This window comes from Stegostoma tigrinum, chromosome 3 (genome assembly GCF_030684315.1).
Source record: "Stegostoma tigrinum isolate sSteTig4 chromosome 3, sSteTig4.hap1, whole genome shotgun sequence".
Taxonomy (NCBI): domain Eukaryota; kingdom Metazoa; phylum Chordata; class Chondrichthyes; order Orectolobiformes; family Stegostomatidae; genus Stegostoma; species Stegostoma tigrinum.
Genome location: NC_081356.1, coordinates 92,871,399 through 92,891,216, shown reverse-complemented (window position 1 = coordinate 92,891,216; position 19,818 = coordinate 92,871,399). Strand labels below are relative to the sequence as shown.

At 44.1% G+C, this 19,818-nt stretch overlaps 1 protein-coding gene across 10 annotated transcripts in view; it reads left to right on the top strand.

Moving 5' to 3' along the window:
• The window catches only part of adgrv1 (adhesion G protein-coupled receptor V1), a 560,536-nt gene that overhangs the window by 167,530 nt on the left and 373,188 nt on the right, over positions 1 to 19,818 (top strand). For all 10 annotated transcript variants that reach the window (XM_048527106.2, XM_048527099.2, XM_048527104.2 and 7 more), the window contains 5 exons: positions 1,601 to 1,764; positions 3,752 to 3,845; positions 4,532 to 4,610; positions 14,778 to 14,916; positions 18,376 to 18,517. In XM_048527106.2, coding sequence (XP_048383063.2) covers positions 1,601 to 1,764; positions 3,752 to 3,845; positions 4,532 to 4,610; positions 14,778 to 14,916; positions 18,376 to 18,517 — 618 coding nt within the window. The remainder of the gene's footprint in view (positions 1 to 1,600; positions 1,765 to 3,751; positions 3,846 to 4,531; positions 4,611 to 14,777; positions 14,917 to 18,375; positions 18,518 to 19,818) is intronic.

The following is a 19,818-nucleotide window of genomic DNA, read 5'->3' as shown; positions in this document are numbered from 1 at the left end:
GGAGACAGATAGGTCAAAGAGGTGGCAATGGAGCCAGTAAAGGTGAATTTAGGTGGGGAGTTAGGGAAGGGATAGGTCAGCCCAGGGAGGACAGACAGGTCAAGGAGGTTGGATGAGGCTAGTAGGTAGGAATATCTAGAATACACCTCCTCTCACCCACCTTTCTGCAAAAATGTCATCCCTATTCCCAAATCCTTTGCCTTTGCTGCATCTGCTCCTGAGATGAGGCATTCCACTCCCAGACATTCCAGATGTCCTCGTTTTTTAAGGACTGCAACTTCCTTTCCACAATGGTTGAAAACGACCTCGACCGTGTCTCTCGCATTTCCCGCAACTCATCCCTCCCACTCCCTCCCCGCAATAACAATCAGAACAGATTCCCGTCATCCTCACGTACCACCCCACCAACCACCGGATCCAATGCATCATTCTCCGAAACTTCCGCCATCTGCAATCTGAACCCACCACCAAAGACATTTTTCCATCCCCACCCTTGTCTGCTTTCCAGAGGGACCACTCTCTGTGGGACACTCTTGTCCACTCCACACTCCCCTCCAACCCCACACTACCCCAGGCACATATCCCTGCGACCGCAGGAAGTGCTACAACTGCCTCTACACCTCACCCCTCAGCCCCATCCCAGGCCCCAAGAAGACTATCCACATCAAGCAGATGTTCACCTGAACATCTGCTAATGTGGTATACTATATCCACTGTTCTCATTGTGGTCTCCTCTACATCGGGGAAGCCAAGCGGAAGTTTGGGACCGCTTTGTGGAACACCTACGCTCGGTTCGCACTAAACAACTGCACCTCCCAGTCGCGAACCCCTCCCATTCCTCAGACGACATGCCCATTGTGGGCCTCCTGCAGTGCCACAATGATGCCATCGAAGGTTGCAGGAACAGCATCTCCTATTTCGCTTGGGAGCCCTACAGCCCAATGGTATCAATAGGGACTTCACAAACTTCAAAATCTCCCCTTCCCCCTACTGCATCCCAAAACCAGCCTAGCTCGGTACCCGCCTCCCTAACTGTCCTCCCACTTATTCACTCCTCCCACCTCAAGTCCCATCCCCATCTCCTACCTACTAGCCTCATCCCACCTCCTTGACCTGTCTGTCCTCCCTGGACTGACCTATCAGCTCCCTATCTTCTCCTTTATCCACCTTCTAACCGCCTCCCCCTCTGTCCCTATTTATTTCAGAATCCCCTTCCCCTCCCCCATTTCTGAAGAAGGGTCTAGACCCAAATCGTCAGCTTTCCTGCTCCTAAAATGCTGCTTGGCCTGCAGTGTTCATCCAGCTCCACACCTTGTTATCTCAGATTCTTCAGCATCTGCAATTCTTTCTATCTCTGTAACAGCTAAAACCTTGTGTTAATTGATGAAAAATAAATTCCCCTCGGAAATCTGAAGAAAATGAAGAAAGTTCTTACTTTTGTCCTGAATCCATGGTGCCAGTTTCACATTATTCCAGTGGAATAATTCTTAAAAAACATTACAATTATATTTGAATTCTGGATATACATTTGAAATAAACATTACTGTTGTATTTTCTGTGCTGTCCATTGCTTTGAATAACCACTTCTTTTATTATGAAGGTGCAATTAACATCACATTTGAGACAGTTGAAGGATCTTTGCAACCTCTGAACCTGATTGAACAGTCACTGGCTGAGCCTGGATTTGATTTTCTGTCTGTTTCTGACTTTGTTATTATGGAGGAAGGAGAAGCCACAACTGTTATAAACATCACTATTTTAGAGGTGAGTCAGAGTTCCTTCTGGAAAATACAATATTGTGCCATCTGATAATGTCATGTGACTAACTTAACTATGTTGTCTGTAATTTTAATCAGCGTGGAGCTACTCTCGAACCTAATATGGTGACTCGTACTAAAATGATTTGGCTGCATCTTAAATAGTAACTCCGATATGCTGGAACATGTGCGGTGTATTCTGCTCCTCCAGCCTTATCTATCACTTAATTAGATCAAAGATGCTCTGCAGTAAACTTCATTCAGCAACCTTTGGTCTGTATTGTCAGATGTCCTTACTCTATTATTTTTTCTCTCTCTACCCATATTGCATACCTTTATAATTGTAAAGATTTCAACTGCTTCATCACAGCATTTGTGTCTTTGAGGCAACCTTTGTTCATCATAGTACCTATTAAGACTTGACATAATTCCGAATCTGTGCTGGACCTTCTCTGACGTCAACATATTCTTCCTAAGGAGAAGTGCTAGAATTGACTTTATGATGGTGCCTGACCCAATCTTTGCAGAATGAAGTAAAGCCTTACCCATTTGTATAAACATCAGAGTAACTCAGCTCCTCATCCTCCAGTGCTCGCCCACCATCTATAAGGAACAAGTCTGGAGTGTGTTTGCATATTCTTTGCTGCCTGGATTGATGCAGCTCCAATAGTACTCAAGAAATTTGAATCTATCCAGACTAAAGGTGTTGCACCTTAACTATTCACTCCAACCACAGATAGCACTGTGCGTTATCCACAAGATGCACTACAGTAGCTTGCCAAGACTCTTTTGTCAGAAACTTTCAAATTTGCAAAGGTTATCTCCTGAAAGAAGGATGCCAATGAATTACATGGTACTGACAGCACCTGTGGGTATCCCTCTACATGCTGTACCATCCTAGCTTGGCAATGTATCGCTGCCTCTTCATTGTCCTTGGCTAAAAGTCATGGAACTCCCTTTGCAAAAACAGTGTGTGTGTATTTTCACCACCGGGACTGTAGCAGTTCTAAGTGCCTGCTCACTACCCCATTCCTAATGACATTCGTGGATAGTCATTAAGTGATAGTCTGACCAACTTTGCTCACATCTCACTAATCACCGTTGTTAAATTCTGAAGGAAAAAGAAAATAGAAAAAAAGGCAAAAGTAGTTGTTTGCCCGTCAAGTCAACTTTGTATTATCATGTTGCAACTCATACAAACATCCACTGAGGAGCAAAACACAAAGACAAAACAAAACTAAGGCCAACATAGTTGCGGGCCTGGGGTTTATGAAAAACTCTGGAAAACTTATCTCTCAGCCCAAAAAGAAATTAAACAAGTTCCGTGAGTCAGAAATAACTGGGATATATCTCCAAAAATCCTGCCTACCTTCTCTATATAATGTAAGTAACTCTTCTAACACATCCTTGAAAGTTTTATTCAATCTGCATCAGGCAGTAAATTGTTTCATGGGTAATAATCTTATCAGAACTCCTTCCAGCTGTTTGGGAAAATTTGCATCTTTTAAATTCGCCTTTTAGTTTTTTTTGTGGGTCTGGGATAGGTGTGAAATACTGGTTGCAGTATTCATGTTCACTCCTAACCAGTGAATTGCCCATGAACACTGGAGGGAGACTTGTATCTTGTTATCATTCATTGAGATGTGGGCATTGCTGTCTCAGCTGTCATTAATTACTCGTCATGAAATATTCTGGTGAAGATCATGGTGTTCTGATATAAATGACTAGTCCTGTTTTCCCTTCTGGTAACTTGCTTTTCGTCAAAGTCCAGTAATAAGCCAATAATTTCCCTGTTCTGACTTACTGACTTTTGTTATAATGAAATATTAAATTACAGAAGCCATTGACTAAGATGTTTTCTCACAGGCTTTTTATGATTTAATAAAATAAAACGCAAAGGTTTAGAATATGTATTACAGAGTTTTGTGATGAATCTGACTTTGGACCAGATATATTGTTGCTTTTGCCTTTTACGTTAAAAATGCCTTTTGCAGGATGACATTCCTGAGTTGCAGGAGTTCTTCCTTGTGAATCTAACATCTGTTGAGCTCCTCTTACATGATCTGACCAGCTTCCCTCCTAGATTAGGTGTGTATTCTGTGTTTATATACCTACGTATTTAATTGTTCAGTAAGACAAAATTAAATGTTCCTGTCAAGCAGGCTTTAAATGTGTATAAATGTTTTTGCTGTCTAGCGATGGTTTTGGCAAACTTTGATCCTATTATGAACTAGACTTCTTTTATCTATCGTTTGCCAAACTGGTTCCTGTTGTTATTGTCACCAAATTGGTCCCATTTTGATATATTTGATGAAAAGTGAACAACCTGAAATATTAACTCTGTTTCTCTCTGCACAGGTGCTGCCAAACTTGCTGGGTATTTCTGTAATTTTCTATTCTTTCTATGTTCTGTTGCTTCTCCTATTTATCTATGAATTGACTTAAATGCATCTTTGCCATTTGGCCTGTTACTTTAGTTTCTTTCAAAGTGAATTGATCTTTTTAATGTCTGTCCGTACCTAAGTGTACCCATTGCTATCCCTTGATTTTCATCAATAAATTGTAAAATCTAACGCTGATTGCCCTTTCATATGCACTTAAAGTCATGTCCTGAATCCAACTTCCTGTTTCATTTTTCCTACCATCTCCATTTAATGCTCTCCTTGCTCAAATATGCCTGCCTTCTTCATTTGTACTTTCAGCACCACCTACTATCTTTAGATTTTAAAGTTCAGTCATGCACTATGGTTTTAAAGGTTTGGCTTTAATTCCAGATGCTGCAGGTCAAGTTTCCCAGATAACTATTGATGCAAATGATGGTATAAAAGGCACCATTCAGTGGCACAGCATTAAGTAAGAGTTTAATCAATAATATAAACATATATTACTAGTTAATAAAAAAATTGTTGTGTGTTGACTTATGAGTTGTTATGAAATAATATTAGTTTAATTTACTATTGTTAAGTTTGATGTTAATTCTATACTAAGATAATAAGATGTGAGGGAAGAAGTAGCCATTCAGCCATTGAATGTGTTAGGCCATTCAATGAAATCATTACCTGATCTGATAATCCTCAACTTCACTTTCCTGTCTCTTCCCCATAACCCTTGATTCCTTTACTATTTAAACATCTATTTCAGCCTGGAACATAGATAACCTAGCCTGGCCAGGCTCTGTGCTAAAGAATTCCACAGATTGACTCCACCAACTGAGAAGAAATTCTTCTTCATCGCTGTCTTAAATATGCAATCCTTGTTGCTGGGATTATGCCCTGTAGTCCCAGACTCTCCCACAAGGGGACAGAAACTTTCCATATCTTAAAACTAATTCATCTCCCAAAACCACCTGCAGCCACAATAAAAGAAGAAATATCTCTACTGTAGTGGGTAAATGAAATGTTTTAATTGGCACTTTAAGACTAAAATACATAGAAGCAGAGGTAGCCATTCAGCCCAATGAGTGTGCTCCACCATTCAATGAGAATATGTCTAATCTGATAAAATTTTTACTTCACTTTCTGCCAAGTCTTCATAACCCTGATTCCTGTACTGATTGAAAATCAGTCTGTGTCAACCATGAATATACTTAATGACCTGGCCTCCACAGCCCTTTGTGGGAATGAATTCCGCCAATTCATAACCCACTGAGAGTAAAGATTCTCAAATGTATGACCCCTTGTTCTTAGATTGTGCCTTCTCGTCCTCGACTCACCCACAAGGACAAACAACCTTTCCACATGTACCCTCCCAAGCCCTTCAAAAATGTTGCATGTTTCAATAAGATCACCTCTCATTCTTATTTAATCCATGGTATATAGGTCCAATCTGTTCAACATCACAGTTCCACAATGCCTGGTATCAGTTTAGTGAACATTACCAATGCCGATATACCTTTCTTTATATACAGGGGCCCAAAGTCATTCACGGTATTCCAGCTGTAGTCTGACGAGTGCTTTGTACATTTTTACGAAAACCTGCTTAGTTTTATAGTCCATTACCTTTGAAATGGGTGGGACAGTGACTCATTGATCAGCACTGCTGCCTCACAGCGCCAGAGACTCGGATTCAATTCTAGCCTCAGGCAACTATGTGTGTAGAGTTTTCACGTTAGAACATAGAACATAGAACAGTACAGCACAGAACAGGCCCTTCAGCCCACGATGTTGTGCCGACCATCGATCCTCATGTATGCACCCTCAAATTTCTGTGACCATATGCATGTACAGCAGTCTCTTAAATGTCCCCAATGACCTTGCTTCCACAACTGCTGCTGGCAATGCATTCCATGCTCCCAAACTCTCTGTGGAAAGAACCTGCCTCTGATATCCCCTCTATACTTTCCTCCAACTAGCTTAAAACTATGACCCCTCATGTTAGCCATTTCTGCCCTGGGAAATAGTCTCTGGCTATGAACTCTATCTATGCCTCTCATTATCTTATATACCTCAATTAGGTCCCCTCTCCTCCTCCTTTTCTCCAATGAAAAAAGTCCGAGCTCAGTCAACCTCTCTTCATAAGATAATCCCCCCAGTCCAGGCAGCATCCTGGTAAACCTCCTCTGAACACTCTCCAAAACATCCACATCTTTCCTATAATAGGGTGACCAGAACTGGATGCAGTATTCCAAGTGTGGTCTAACCAAAGTTTTATAGAGCTGCAACAAGATCTCACGACTCTTAAACTCAATCCCCGTGCTAATGAAAGCCAAAACACCATATGCTTTCTTAACAACCCTGTCCACTTGGGTGGCCATTTTAAGAGATCTATGTATCTGCACGCCAAGGTCCCTCTGTTCCTCCACACTGCCAAGAATCCTATCCTTAATCCTGTACTCAGCTTTCAAATTCGACCTTCCAAAATGCATCACCTCACACTTATCCAGGTTGACCTCCATCTGCCACTTCTCAACCCATCCCTGCATCCTGTCGATGTCCTGCTGCAGCCTACAACAGCCCTCTATACTGTCAATGACACCTCCAACCTTCGTGTTGTCTGCAAACTTGCTGACCCATCCTTCAATCCCCTCATCCAAGTCGTTAATAAAAATTACAAACAGTAGAGGCCCAAAGATAGAGCCCTGTGGAACATCACTCACCACTGACTTCCAGGCAGAATATTTTCCTTCTACTGCCACTCACTGTCTTGTTGGCCAGCCAATTCTGTATCGAGGCAGCTAAGTTCCCCTGTATCCCATTCTTCCTGACCTTCTGAATGAGCCTACCATGGGGAACCTTATCAAATGCCTTGCTGAAGTCCATATACACCACATCCACAGCTTGATCCTCGTCAACTTTTCTAGTCACATCCTCAAAGAACTCGATAAGGTTTGTGAGGCATGACCTGCCCCCCTCAAAGCCTTGTTGACTGCATTTAATCAAGCCATGCTCTTCCAGATGGTCATAAATCCTATCCCTCAGAATCTTTTCTAATACCTTGCAGACGACAGATGTGAGACTTACTGGTCTGTAATTGCCGGGGATTTCCCTATTTCCTTTCTTGAAGAGAGGAATTACATTTGCCTCTCTCCAGTCCTCAGGTACGACTCCAGTGGAGAGTGAGGATTCAAAGATCTTCGCAAGTGGCGAAGCAATTGCATTTCTCGTTTCCCAAAGCGCCGAAGAAAAATCTGGTCCGGGCCTGGCGACTTGTCAATCTTAATGTTTGACAAAATTTTCAGCACATCAGCTTCCTCTATCTCTATCCATTCCAGCATGCACACCTGCTCTTCAAAGGTTTCATTCACTACAAAGTTCATTTCTTTCGTGAAGACAGAAGCAAAAAACTCATTTAGGGCTTCCCCTACCTCCTCAGACTCCACACACTGGTTCCCTATGCTATCCCTGATCGGCCCTACTCTTTCTTTGACCATTCTCTTATTCCTCACATAAGTGTAAAATGCCTTTGTTTTCTCCCTAATCCGTTCTGCCAAGCCTTTCTCGTGCCCCCTCCTGGCTCTCCTCAGACCATTTTTGAGCTCCTTCCTGGCCTGCCTGTAATCCATTAGAGCTGAGCTTGACCCTAGCTTCCTCCACCTTATGTAAGCTACCTTCTTCCTTTTGACGAGAAGCTCCACCGCTCTCGTCATCCAAGGTTCCTTTATCTTACCCCTTCTTGCCTGTCTCAGAGGGACATATTTATTCATCACTCGCAACAACTGTTCCTTAAACAGTCTCCACATGTCTATAGTGCCTTTGCCATGGAACAATTGCTCCCAGTCCATGCTTCCTAACTCATGTCTAATAGCATCATAGTTTCCTCTTCCCTAATTAAATATCCTCCCTTTTGCCTAATCCTCTCCTTCTCCAAAGCTATGTAGAATGTGAGGCAGTTATGGTCACTATCACCAAAATGCTCTCCCACCACAAGATCTGATACCTGCCCGGCTCGTTTCCGAGCACCAAGTCTAGAATGGCCTCTCCCCTCGTCGGCCTGTCAACGTACTGAGTTAGGAAACCCACCTGAACACACCTTACAAAAACAGCTCCATTCAAATCTTCAGCTCGAAGGAGGTTCCAATCAATATTGGGAAAGTTAAAGTCACCCATTACAACAACCCTACTACGTCCACACTTTTCCAAAATCTGCCGACCTATGCTTTTTTCAATCTCCCTGCTGCTATTGGGGGGCCTGTAGTAAACCCCTAATGAGGTGACTACTCCCTTGCTGTTCCTAATTTCCACCCATACTGACTCGGTAGGCAGATCTTCCTCGACAATGGAAGCTTCTGTAGCTGTGATACCCTCTCTAATTAGTAGTGCTACACCCCCTCCTCTTTTTCCCCCCTCCCTGTTTTTTTAAATGCTCTAAACCCTGGAACATCCAGCAACCATTCCTGCCCCTGAGAAACCCATGTCTCTGTTATGGCCACAACATCATAGCACCAGGTACTGATCCATGCTCTAAGTTCATCACTTTTATTCCTGATACTCCTTGCATTAAAGCAAACACACTTTAACTGATCCCTTGGTTCCTTCCCAGGAAAATCCTTCCCACTGGCTGGTCTACCTCTTGCTACTGCCTCACCTGCATCAACTCTCGCCTCCGGTATACAGCTCAGGTTCCCACCCCGATGCATACTACTTTAAACTCTCACGAACTACTCGAGCAAACCTTCCACCCAGGACATTGGTCCCCTTCCAGTACAGATGCAACCCATCCTTCTTGTACAGGTCCCACCTTCCCCAGAAGGCATCCCAATTATCTACATATCTGAAGCCCTCCCTCCTACACCAGCTGCGCAGCCATGTATTAAGCTGCACCTGCTCCCTGTTCCTCGCCTTGCTATCTCGTGGCACCGGTAGTAAACTAGAGAACACTACTCTGTTCGTCCTGCTTTGCAGCTTCCATCCTGTGTCTGCATGGGTTTCTTCAGGTGCTTTGGTTCTTCTCTCACAGTCCAAAGATGTGCAGGTTAGGTGGATTGGTCATGGGAAATGCAGGAATAGGGTAGGGGTTGAGTGTGGGTGGGATGCTCTTTGGAGGGTCACTGGGGACCTGTTAGGCCAAATGGCCTGTTTCTACACTGTAGGGATTCTAAGGAAAAAGGCCAGCATTCCATTTGCCTTCCTTATTTCCTGCTCTTTTTGGATGCTAGCTTCCTGTGATTCATCAACAAGCACTCCCAGATCCCTCTATTTGTAGCATTCTACAGTCTTTCTCCATTGAAATAATCTGCAGCTTCTATTCTTCCTGCCAAAATCGGTAAACTCACATATCTGCAGTTCCCATTGTTATCTTGGATTCTCCAGCATCTGCAGTTCCCATCAGCTTTTGTACTCCTGAGATGCTGCTTGGCCTGTTGTGTTCATCCAGCTCCACACTTTGCAGATGCTGAAGAATCCAAGATAACAGTTCCCATTATCACTGATACAATTTTAACCTCACTGTGAAGCCTCTTCCGGGGATGCCTAACCTGAAGAAGTTACCCTCCTCCCTCCGGACCAACCTCAGGGAATCTCTCTCCCACTGCAACTCTCTTGTAATCTCTTCAGCCTTGAAACTGCTCGACCATGTCCTGAAGCAAACCAGGTACCACAGTCACATCACCTTCCTCAGCACCTGCCTATGGAACCGGATCATCCCCAATGGACTACAGTCTATATTCAAGTCTTGCCAATTTGGCCCCAACCGTGACCACCCCTACACCCAGAACATCCAGACCCTTCAGAAGCATTTACCCCCGCGAGTCCTGAAACAGAGACTTGCAGCAATGCGCCGGCATCTCCAGGCACTGCAATCCAGCCTTCCCCAGCTCAGAGCCTCCCTCTCCCAGACCTGCAAAGGACCTCTCCTGTTTTTTATCCTCGACAGGATCCACAGACTGAAAACCCAGTTCTACTCAGCTTTACTGGACACCAAAAATCGAAAGTACAACAAACTCACTGGCTCCTGCCACCCACAAGAGGATTCCTGCACCTCCCAAATCCCCAGCCTGTCCCTGCCTCTCCCCCACGTGCACCCACCGCCATTGACCACGAAGACATGGCCGATGACCCCACCGATGATGCCGCATCTGCCACCGCCTGGCACATCACTTCCGGGACCGTGAACGCGACCGCTTCTGCTGTCACCGCCTCCACTTCCAGAACCAACACCACACAAATCACCCTCACCGCTGCTGCTGCCGCCCTCTCCGCTCCACCCACAGCCGACGGAACCCCGCCCACAGCCGACGACCACATCGCTCTGCCCACATCGCTCCGCCCACAACCTCCACAGCCAGCAACCCCAGAGGAGACAGCCACACTGAGCCCTGCCGCATCTTTACCATTCCCCGCAGACCTCCCACTGACTGAGGACGAACAGTCAGTCCAAGGCAAGGGGCTCACTTTTGTCCCCCTCCACACACACATCAATGAATACCAGTCAAGTTTGGACATCGAGCAGTTTTTCCGCCGCCTTCGCCTCCACACCTACTTCTTTAACGGGGAGCCTAACCCTCCCTCCACTGACCCCTTCACCCGCCTCCAACACAAGCCCTCTTCCTGGACACCACCCGCAGGCCTCCTACCCTCCCTTGACCTTTTCATCTCCAACTGCTGCCGAGACATCAACCAACTCAACCTCTCCACTCCTCTCACCCACTCCAACCTCTCCCCCGCAGAACGGGCAGCCCTCTGCTCCCTCCGCTCCAACCCCAACCTTACCATCAAACCTGCAGACAATGGTGGCACAGTGGTAGTATGGCGCACTGACCTCTACATGTCCGAGGCCAAACGCCAACTCTCTGACACCTCCGCCTACCGCCCCCTTCATCATGACCCCACCCCCGAGCACCAAACCATCATCTCCAACACCATCCATGACCTCATCACCTCAGGGGACCTCCCACCCACAGCCTCCGACCTCATTGTTCCCCAACCCCGCACCGCCCGTTTCTATCTCTTTCCCAAAATCCACAAACCTGCCTGCCCTGGTCGACCCATTGTCTCAGCCTGTTCCTGCCCCACTGAACTCATCTCCACCTATCTGGACTCCATTTTCTCCCCTTTGGTCCAGGAACTCCCCACCTACGTCCGTGACACCACCCATGCCCTCCACCTCCTCTAGGACTTACAATTCCCTGGCCCCCAACACCACATTTTCACCATGGACGTCTAGTCCCTATACACCTCTATTCCTCATGCAGATGGCCTCAAGGCCCTCTGCTTCTTCCTGTCCTGCAGGCCCGACCAATCCCCCTCCACCGAAACCCTCATCCACCTAGCCGAACTCGTCCTCACCCTCAACAACTTCTCTTTCGATTCCTCCCACTTCCTACAGACAAACGGGGTAGCCATGGGTACCCGTATGGGTCCAAGCTATGCCTGCCTCTTTGTAGGTTACGTGGAACAGTCCCTCTTCTGCACCTACACAGGCCCCAAACCCCACCTCTTCTTCCTTTAAGTTGATGACTGTATCGGCACCACCTCTTGCTCCCCAGAGGAGCTCGAACAGTTCATCCACTTCACCAACACCTTCCACCCCAACCTCAAGTTCACCTGGGCCATCTCCAACACATCCCTCACCTTCCTGGACGTCTCAGCCTCCATCTCAGGTAACCAGCCAGAAACTGATGTCTATTTCAAGCCCACTGACTCCCACAGCTACCTAGAAGACGCCTCCTCCCACCCACCCTCCTGCAAAAATTCCATCCCCTATTCCCAATTCCTCTGCCTCTGCCGCATCTGCTCCCAGGATGAGATATTCCACTCCCGCACATCCCAGATGTCTACGTTACTCGAGGACAGCAACTTTCCCCACGCAGTGGTCGAGAACGCCCTTGACCGCGTCTCCCGCATTTCCCGCAACACATCCCTCACACCCGCCCCCACCACAACCGCCACCAGAGGATCCCCCTTGTTCCTACATACCACCCCACCAACCTCCGGATACAACGCATCATCCTCCGACACTTCTGCCATCTACAATCCGACTCCTCCACCCAAGCTATTTTTCTATCCCCACCCTTGTCTGCCTTCACTGACCTGAGAGGTCAATGTGCCACTCTCTCCATGACTCCCTTGTCTGCTCCACACTCCCCTCCAACCCCACCACACCCGGCACCTTTCCCTGCAACCGCAGCAAGTGCTACACTTGCCCCCACACCTCCTCCCTCACCCCTATCCCAGGCCCCAAGATGACTTTCAATATCAAGCAGACGTTCACCTGCACATCTGCCAATGTGGTATATTGTATCCATTGTACCCGGTGTGGCTTCCTCTACGTTGGGGAAACCAAGCGGAGGCTTGGGGACCGCTTTGCAGAACACCTCCGCTCGGTTCGCAACAAACAACTGCACCTCCCAGTCGTGATCCATTTTAACTCCCCCTGCCATTCCTCAGACGACATGTCCATCATGGGCCTCCTGCAGTGCCACAATGATGCCACCCGAAGGTTGCAGGAACAGCAACTCATATTCCACTTGGGAACACTGCAGCCCAATGGTATCAATGTGGACTTCACAAGCTTCAAAATCTCACCTTTCCCCACTGCATCCCAAAATCAGCCCAGCTCTTCCCCTCCCCCCACTGCACCACACAACCAGCCCAGCATGTCTCCACTTACCTAACCTGTTCTTCCTCTCACCCATCCCTTCCTCCCACCTCAAGCCGCACCTCCATCTCCTACCTACCACCTCATCCCGCCTCCTTGACCTGTCCATCTTCCCTGGACTGACTTATCCCCTCCCTACCTCCTCACCTATACTCTCCTCTCCACCTATCTTCTTTTCTCTCCATCTTCGGTCCGCCTCCCCCCCCCTCCCTATTTATTCCAGTTTCGACTCCCCATCCCCCTCTCTGATGAAGGGTCTAGGCCTGAAACGTCAGCTTTTGTGCTCCTGAGATGCTGCTTCGCCTGCTGTGTTCATCCAGCTCCACATTTTGAGATCTTTCCACCAATTGTATTCTGTTTTCAAAAATTTCTCCACACTCTGTCTGCCAATAAAGCTGTGTAGACTCACTGCTTGCCTTTTAACCTACTTTTGTGCTCTTCGCAAACTTGGCAATAGTACATTGACTTTTTTCAGTCGAGCCATTAATATATGTTGTCAATAATTGTGGCCCCAGCACCGAATGTTGGCACAACACTAGTTATAAGTTCCCAGTCTAATATTGTCCCTCTAACTCCAAATCTGTCTTCTGTCAATTAGCCAGTCTGATATTCATGCTACTATACTATCTGTTATGTTATGAGGTCTTATCTTAGTCAGTAATCTAATGGGTAATACATTATCAAATGCTTTCAGTTAACACAAATAATTTATATCCATAGCTTCCCCTTTATCTCCCCTGCTAGAAATCTCTTCAAAGAAATCTTTACGTTTTTCAGACGTGATTTCTCCTTTGAAATAATGCTGATCCTGCTTGATCGTACATTGTATTTCTAATGCTCAGGTGTTACATACTTTATAATAGACTCTAAAACTTTCCCAATAACAGACATTAAGCTGGCTGCCCTATTAGTTAAGAAAGTTGCTGTTTCGTGTGGGGACCCTTTTTCTGAAGAAGGGCCCCGACTCAAAATCTCAGCTTTCCTGCTCCTCTGTTGCTGCCTGGCATGCTGTGTTCCTCTAGCTCCACGTTTTGTTATCTCTGACTCCAGCATCTGCAGCTCTTGCTATCTCTGCCCAATAAGTTATCTGTTTTTGTCTCCTTCCTTTCTCGATAAAGGTGTTACCTTGAGAGTTTTCCCACTCTCTAGGACTCTTTCAGAATCTAAGGATTTCTGAATAATTATTACGAGTGTCTCCACTATTTATGTGGATACATCCTTTATTATACCATTAGGCATCTCATCAGGACTGGGGGACTTATTAGTCTTTAGCCCCCTTATTTACACGAGTGCCTTTTTTACTAGTGATAAAGATTATATTTATTTCCTGCTGATATATCCCTTGAATATTTCATAATCTAAGGATGCTATTAGTATCTTCTAATGTGAGGATTAATGCAAAGTATTTATTCAATTCCTCTTCCATTTCCTAATTCCCCATTACTATTTCTCCACCTCATTCTCTGAGGGGACTATGTTCACTTTGACTTCTCGCTCCCTTTCCATATTTAAAGAAGCTTTTGCTGTCCCTCTTGATATTATTCGCAAGGTAACCCTAAAATGTATCTTCTCCCTTTTTTATTCTTTTTGTTGACTTTTGTTGATTTTTAAAATTTGCGCAGTCCTCTGTCTTACCACTAGTCTTTGCAACATTGTAAGTTAATTTTTAAAATTCGATCTTAAAAATCAAATGTGAAACACGCATCAGTTGAAATCAGTGGGTTGGAGTTAATATACCGATGCCTTGCAGTACTAAGTGACCAGTTACTTTATACATTCTTCTCACTTTACTTAGGATGAGAGGTGAAAGGAGTACAGGGAATTATTTCTCAGCTCCATCTGCTCTGTTTGATTCCTGTGTTCAGATTTTGTAATTTAAAGGTAATAGAGAAGGTCCCTGTTGATTAAGGCATGCAATTTCTAAAGCTATGCTGTCGAAATGTTTTATTTCATGGATAACTTTTCATTTTCTTTTTTCCCTATAAGCTTTGAGGTGAATGAAACCACTGGAAATCTAACCTTGGTGATATTCCGAGATGGCGGTGCACATGGGGATGTATCTCTGTTTTACTATGTTCAGAATCTAGAAGCTCAATTGGGACAGGATTTTAATGTGACACCAACGGTAAGAAGTGATTTTGTGATCATGTTTTAGAAAACTTCAGCATGTAAAGTTGTAACTTAAAATATTAGTATTTATTTTCCACTGAAATATGCTGTCTAAAGTTAGCATTGCCCAAATGCAGGGCAGAGGGAAATGACAACACGAGACAGGCTTATTGGAATTTTAATGAGTCTGGAAACCTCAGATTCAAACCTTGTTGCTGCTGTAACTTGGCAGCCACGTTATTTCAACACTGAGGGTTGGGGATCAAACCCTGTATCCTCAGGATCAGGGATTAGACATCCCTCCCACTCTTCCTCCCAGATGTTGGAGATTGAGCGTAACAAATCCTTTTATCTCCTTCAGTGTGTTCTGGTCTAACTGGAAGCCATGCTTGTCCACCAGGCAGATCCCAAAGCTAAGGAATTAGACGCACACTTCTGGGTTACCTAATGGTTGAAAAAATCAGAAGAAAAACATGCTCCCAGAGTATTGGCAAGTTAAAACTAAAATTGTAATGATCATAATTTCTTGGAAATTTTACATATTTACACACTTTATGTACCATGCATTGCAGCATATGTGTCAATTTTAGAAGCCTCCAAAAATCCTTCCAAAAATAAAGGGGAGCTTCGTCAGTCTAAAGTGTGAGTGGCCATTATTTCGAAATGTGAAAAACATGAATGCCAGTGGCACAGAATTTGTTTTCAAATTAATTCAATTTATTGTCATGTAATGGTAAACTCTCTAGCCCGTGAATGGATATACGACTGGGACCTGACAGACTGAGAATGAGACTTCTCCACAGCCATAATGTGCTTTGGTGGCCAATCCTTTGAAGATTAGGATATCAGCCCTCATTGAGTGGAGGCCCCATCCTCTGCCAACCAATCAGATTGTGTTTATGGAGTTAAGCTCAGAGGTGGGTGATGCAATGATGGGCTCAACACCTAGTCTATTTTGTGTGTCTCTTCCATCCTGCTACCCAATCAAGAACACACTTGGCAGTGGCCTTCAATGTCCAGCCATCATTTTTGGATTCTGACGTAAAGCAGGACTAACAAGGCAATTGGTCACACTATGAAAAGGTAGAGCCCTGGAAAGGACTGAATACAAGAGGGAGACATTTTGCCTTTCCACAAATCCCTGAAGATGACAAGGTTGGTAGGTAAATGGTAGAAAGGCACCAAGGATACTTGCCTTTATTCGGCAAAGTATAGAATCCAACATCAAGGAGGTTGTGCTGGAACTACAGAAAATGTGGGTTAGGTCCAATAGGAAAATTGTATGCTGATCACCACATAGAGGAAGGATACAACTGCATGAGAGAATGCAGGGTAATTACCAAGATACTGGAGGATCTGAGCTATGAGGAAAGATTAGATAGGTTGGTGTTATTTTCCTGGAGCAGTGAAGGTCGAAAGGGGACTTGACAGTGATATATGCAATTAGGAAGGACATAGACAAGGTGGACAGGAAGACATTTTTTCCATTAGTAGAAGGGTCAGTAGCCTTGGTGTATACATTTAAGGTAAGAGGTAGAAGGTTAGAATAGAATGGAGGGGAATTGAGGAAAATTTGTTTTAATGAAAGGTGGTGGGAGTTTGGAATGCACAGCCTCGAAAGGTGGTCAAGTTAAAAACTCTTGTAACATTTAAGCTCTATGTAGATATTCAGTTGCGATGCCATTGACTCGAGTGGTATTCCCAAAAGCTGAAGAATGAGATTTGTGTGGTCAGATTTTTATAGACATGGACACAATAGGTTGACTAGCCTCATTCTGTGTTGTCAATGTGCGTAAATTAATTGAATTCATTCTCAGTCACTTTGCCTGTGGTATAACCATGAGGACCTCTCTCTGCATCAGATGTGATGATTTCAGTTTCATAATCTTCCCTGTGCAACAAATTTCCTTTCTCTTCATCTATTGAATTAGATATTCCATATTTCCTGAATGATCTTTGTACATTTATACTATGGCATAATTTGATGATGAAACTACTCAAAACATGGGGTGAAGCAACATTTAAGAAAAACTTATCTTTGTGAAGGTCTTCTTTCTTGTCAACCATCAATCTGTTTCATTCAATAAGGACATGCTGTTTAAATGGCTTGTTGAAGCAGAGTTCCAAATCTTTAACCAGTGATTTTGGATGTTTGGTTAACTGCAATTTGCTTGTCTTTTATTTTGAAGGCCATTCTTAATCTCATTGGTTATACAAAACCTGAATGTGTTTCATGCGAATAAGCTCATTCTACATGAAGGCTGCAATGTTGCTGTGTCCACACATTATCAAAGAATTATTCCAATATCGAAGGCGGCCATTTGGCTTGTACTCGCTCTCTGAAGAGCAGTTTGTGTAGTGCCACCTTTCCATCTTCTTCCTGTATTCCTGCACATTCTTCCTTTTCAGATGCCAATGCAATCCCTTCTTGAATGTCTCAATTAAACCTTCCATCATCACACTGTCAGAAAGTGCCTTGCTTTTTCCAATTACTTGCTGAATGAAAAGAAAATCCTCCTCATGCCTCCATTTCTTCTTTTGTCAATTAAATTAAATCTGTGCCCTCTTGTTCTTAATACTTGCACCAATGTGAACAGTTTTTCTCATCCTCCCAGATACCAGCTGATTTTGGAAATCTATATCAACCACTCAATCAAAATTTCTTCTCCAAGGAAAACAGTCCCATCAGTTGGAATGCCTGAAAACATTTGTGTGAATTTTTGCTGTGCATCTTCCCAAAATATGGCAACCAGTACACCTTCCAAAACATCCCTCCTCAGAAAAAGAGACAAAAATGGACACAGTTATCCAGATGTGATCTTACCAAGGCTCATATAATTGCAGTAAGACATCCCTGCTACTGTACTCAAAACTTCTCACTATGAAGGCTCATATACCATTTACTTTCTTCACCACCTGCATGCTAACCTTCAACCACTAGTGAAGTGGGATGCCTAGGCCCCATTCCACTTCTCCCTTTCCCAAACTATTTCCATTCAGCCTTCCTGGTTTTGCTAGCAATTTCAATCTGTTACCACGGCAGGATTTGAATCATGTTCAGAGAGTATTTTTCTAGAACTTTCAATTTCTAAACAAGTGATAGCGCCACTAATCCTCTTAAGCATGCATCTGACCAAAGTTGTGAAGAATTGTGTTCAACACAAAGATAGAAGTTTTTCTGCCTTAGAAATAGTTAGCTTAGAGTTTGCTCTGAGTTGCTCTTTCAAAGATTGATAATGCAGTTCAGATCACTACTGAGAGATCGGGAATCCCTTTCTCATATGGCTGGTCTCCTCATCCCAATGCCAGGAGCAAAGTCAGAACATCAACACATTGGCTGGCTCCAGTGTCGTGGGCCCTGTCTGACTTTATTGCTAACCTCGGCAAGATCCGAAATAGCTGCCCTTTGTCTTTTCTGTGGCTGCTGTAAGTGATTTTGATACTTCATCATAATTTATTTCTCTTGAATTCACAGAGGATTTTTTTTGCTGATGGGGAGAGATACAAATTCCTTGAGGTTACAGTTCTTGATGACGATATTCCAGAAGGTGATGAAGCCTTCCAGCTGATTCTCACTAATCCATCTTTTGGACTAGAATTAGGAGAAAGAACCACAGGTAAAAAAAAGAAATGCTGTGTACAAAAGGCTACAGACAATGAGATAATGCATCTAAACAAAGATCATAAGAAATAGAAACAGGAGTAGGTCATTCAACCCCACAATCCAGCTCTGCCATTCATTAGGATCACGGCTGAGCCAACATTCCTCACATCCAGTTTTCTGTCCTTTCTCCATCACACTTGATTCTACTTCAGATGAAAAATCTACCCATCTCAGCCTTATATATACTACGGGGACTCTGCCCCCACAGCTGTCTGTGGCAAGGAGTTCCAAAAAACACTCAATCCTCTGAGAGAAGAATTTCCGCCTCATATTGGTGCCCCTTTATTCTGAGGCTGTGCGAATCTCTATATCCAAAATGTGTGCATGTTAGTTTATTTAATATATGGAAAATTATTTGTACTGCACGACATTTTGCTATAATTCATGATTAAAAATCACTAAACAACAGGCCTGGTAACAGGTGGAAATGTATTTAATATAATGTACATAGATGAAATGTGAGCCTCTGAAAATGGATTGCATGGGAAATTATAAGAGAGCGTGATGGTCTTCTAATTAAGAAATGATAAAATGTTCAATTGAAAATTGATCAGAAGAGGGAATAACCTTAAAATTAAAGACTGGTTGGAAGTAGGTGATGGTTCATTGGGTTCGACACTGAGGCCACTTCCCTTTAAGACATCAAATTCCTTGTTTTGAGAGAATCCTGTTTTTTACAATGCTATTAGATCAGTTCATAAGTCTCATTGTGAATGTAGATTTTATAAAGGTTAACGGGACTTCCAGTTATTGAGGAGTTTGTTCCCATTGTTTGCACTGTGGTAAAGGGAGGAGGATAACAAGATGGAACAGTGACAAACACGCAGACTGCTGGAGAAACTCAGCAGGTTTGGCAGCATTTGTGGAGAGAGTCTGAACAGAATTTCTTCAGAACTGATGCAGCAGTGGCAGGAGGCAGTGACAGAGAAGACTACACCTGCAGAGAAAGCAGTTAGATGGAAGAACGCTCCCAGGAATTTGTACTGTCCTGACACAGTTTCATAGAAGCACAGAATAATTACAGAAGGAGGCCATTTGGCCTGTCATGCCTCTGCTATCATCTGAAGAAGCATTTCACTTTCTGGGTTCTGTCAAAACTTCCAAGAGCTAAAGGCGTTCTAGTCCTCAGGAATTGAACACCTGAATCGTAGGAACTTAAAAGAAGTGACTGCAGAGATAGGAGATAGCATTGATTGTTATCTTGCAAAATTCCCCAAATTCTGAAAAGATCACAGCAAATTGGAAAATTGCAGT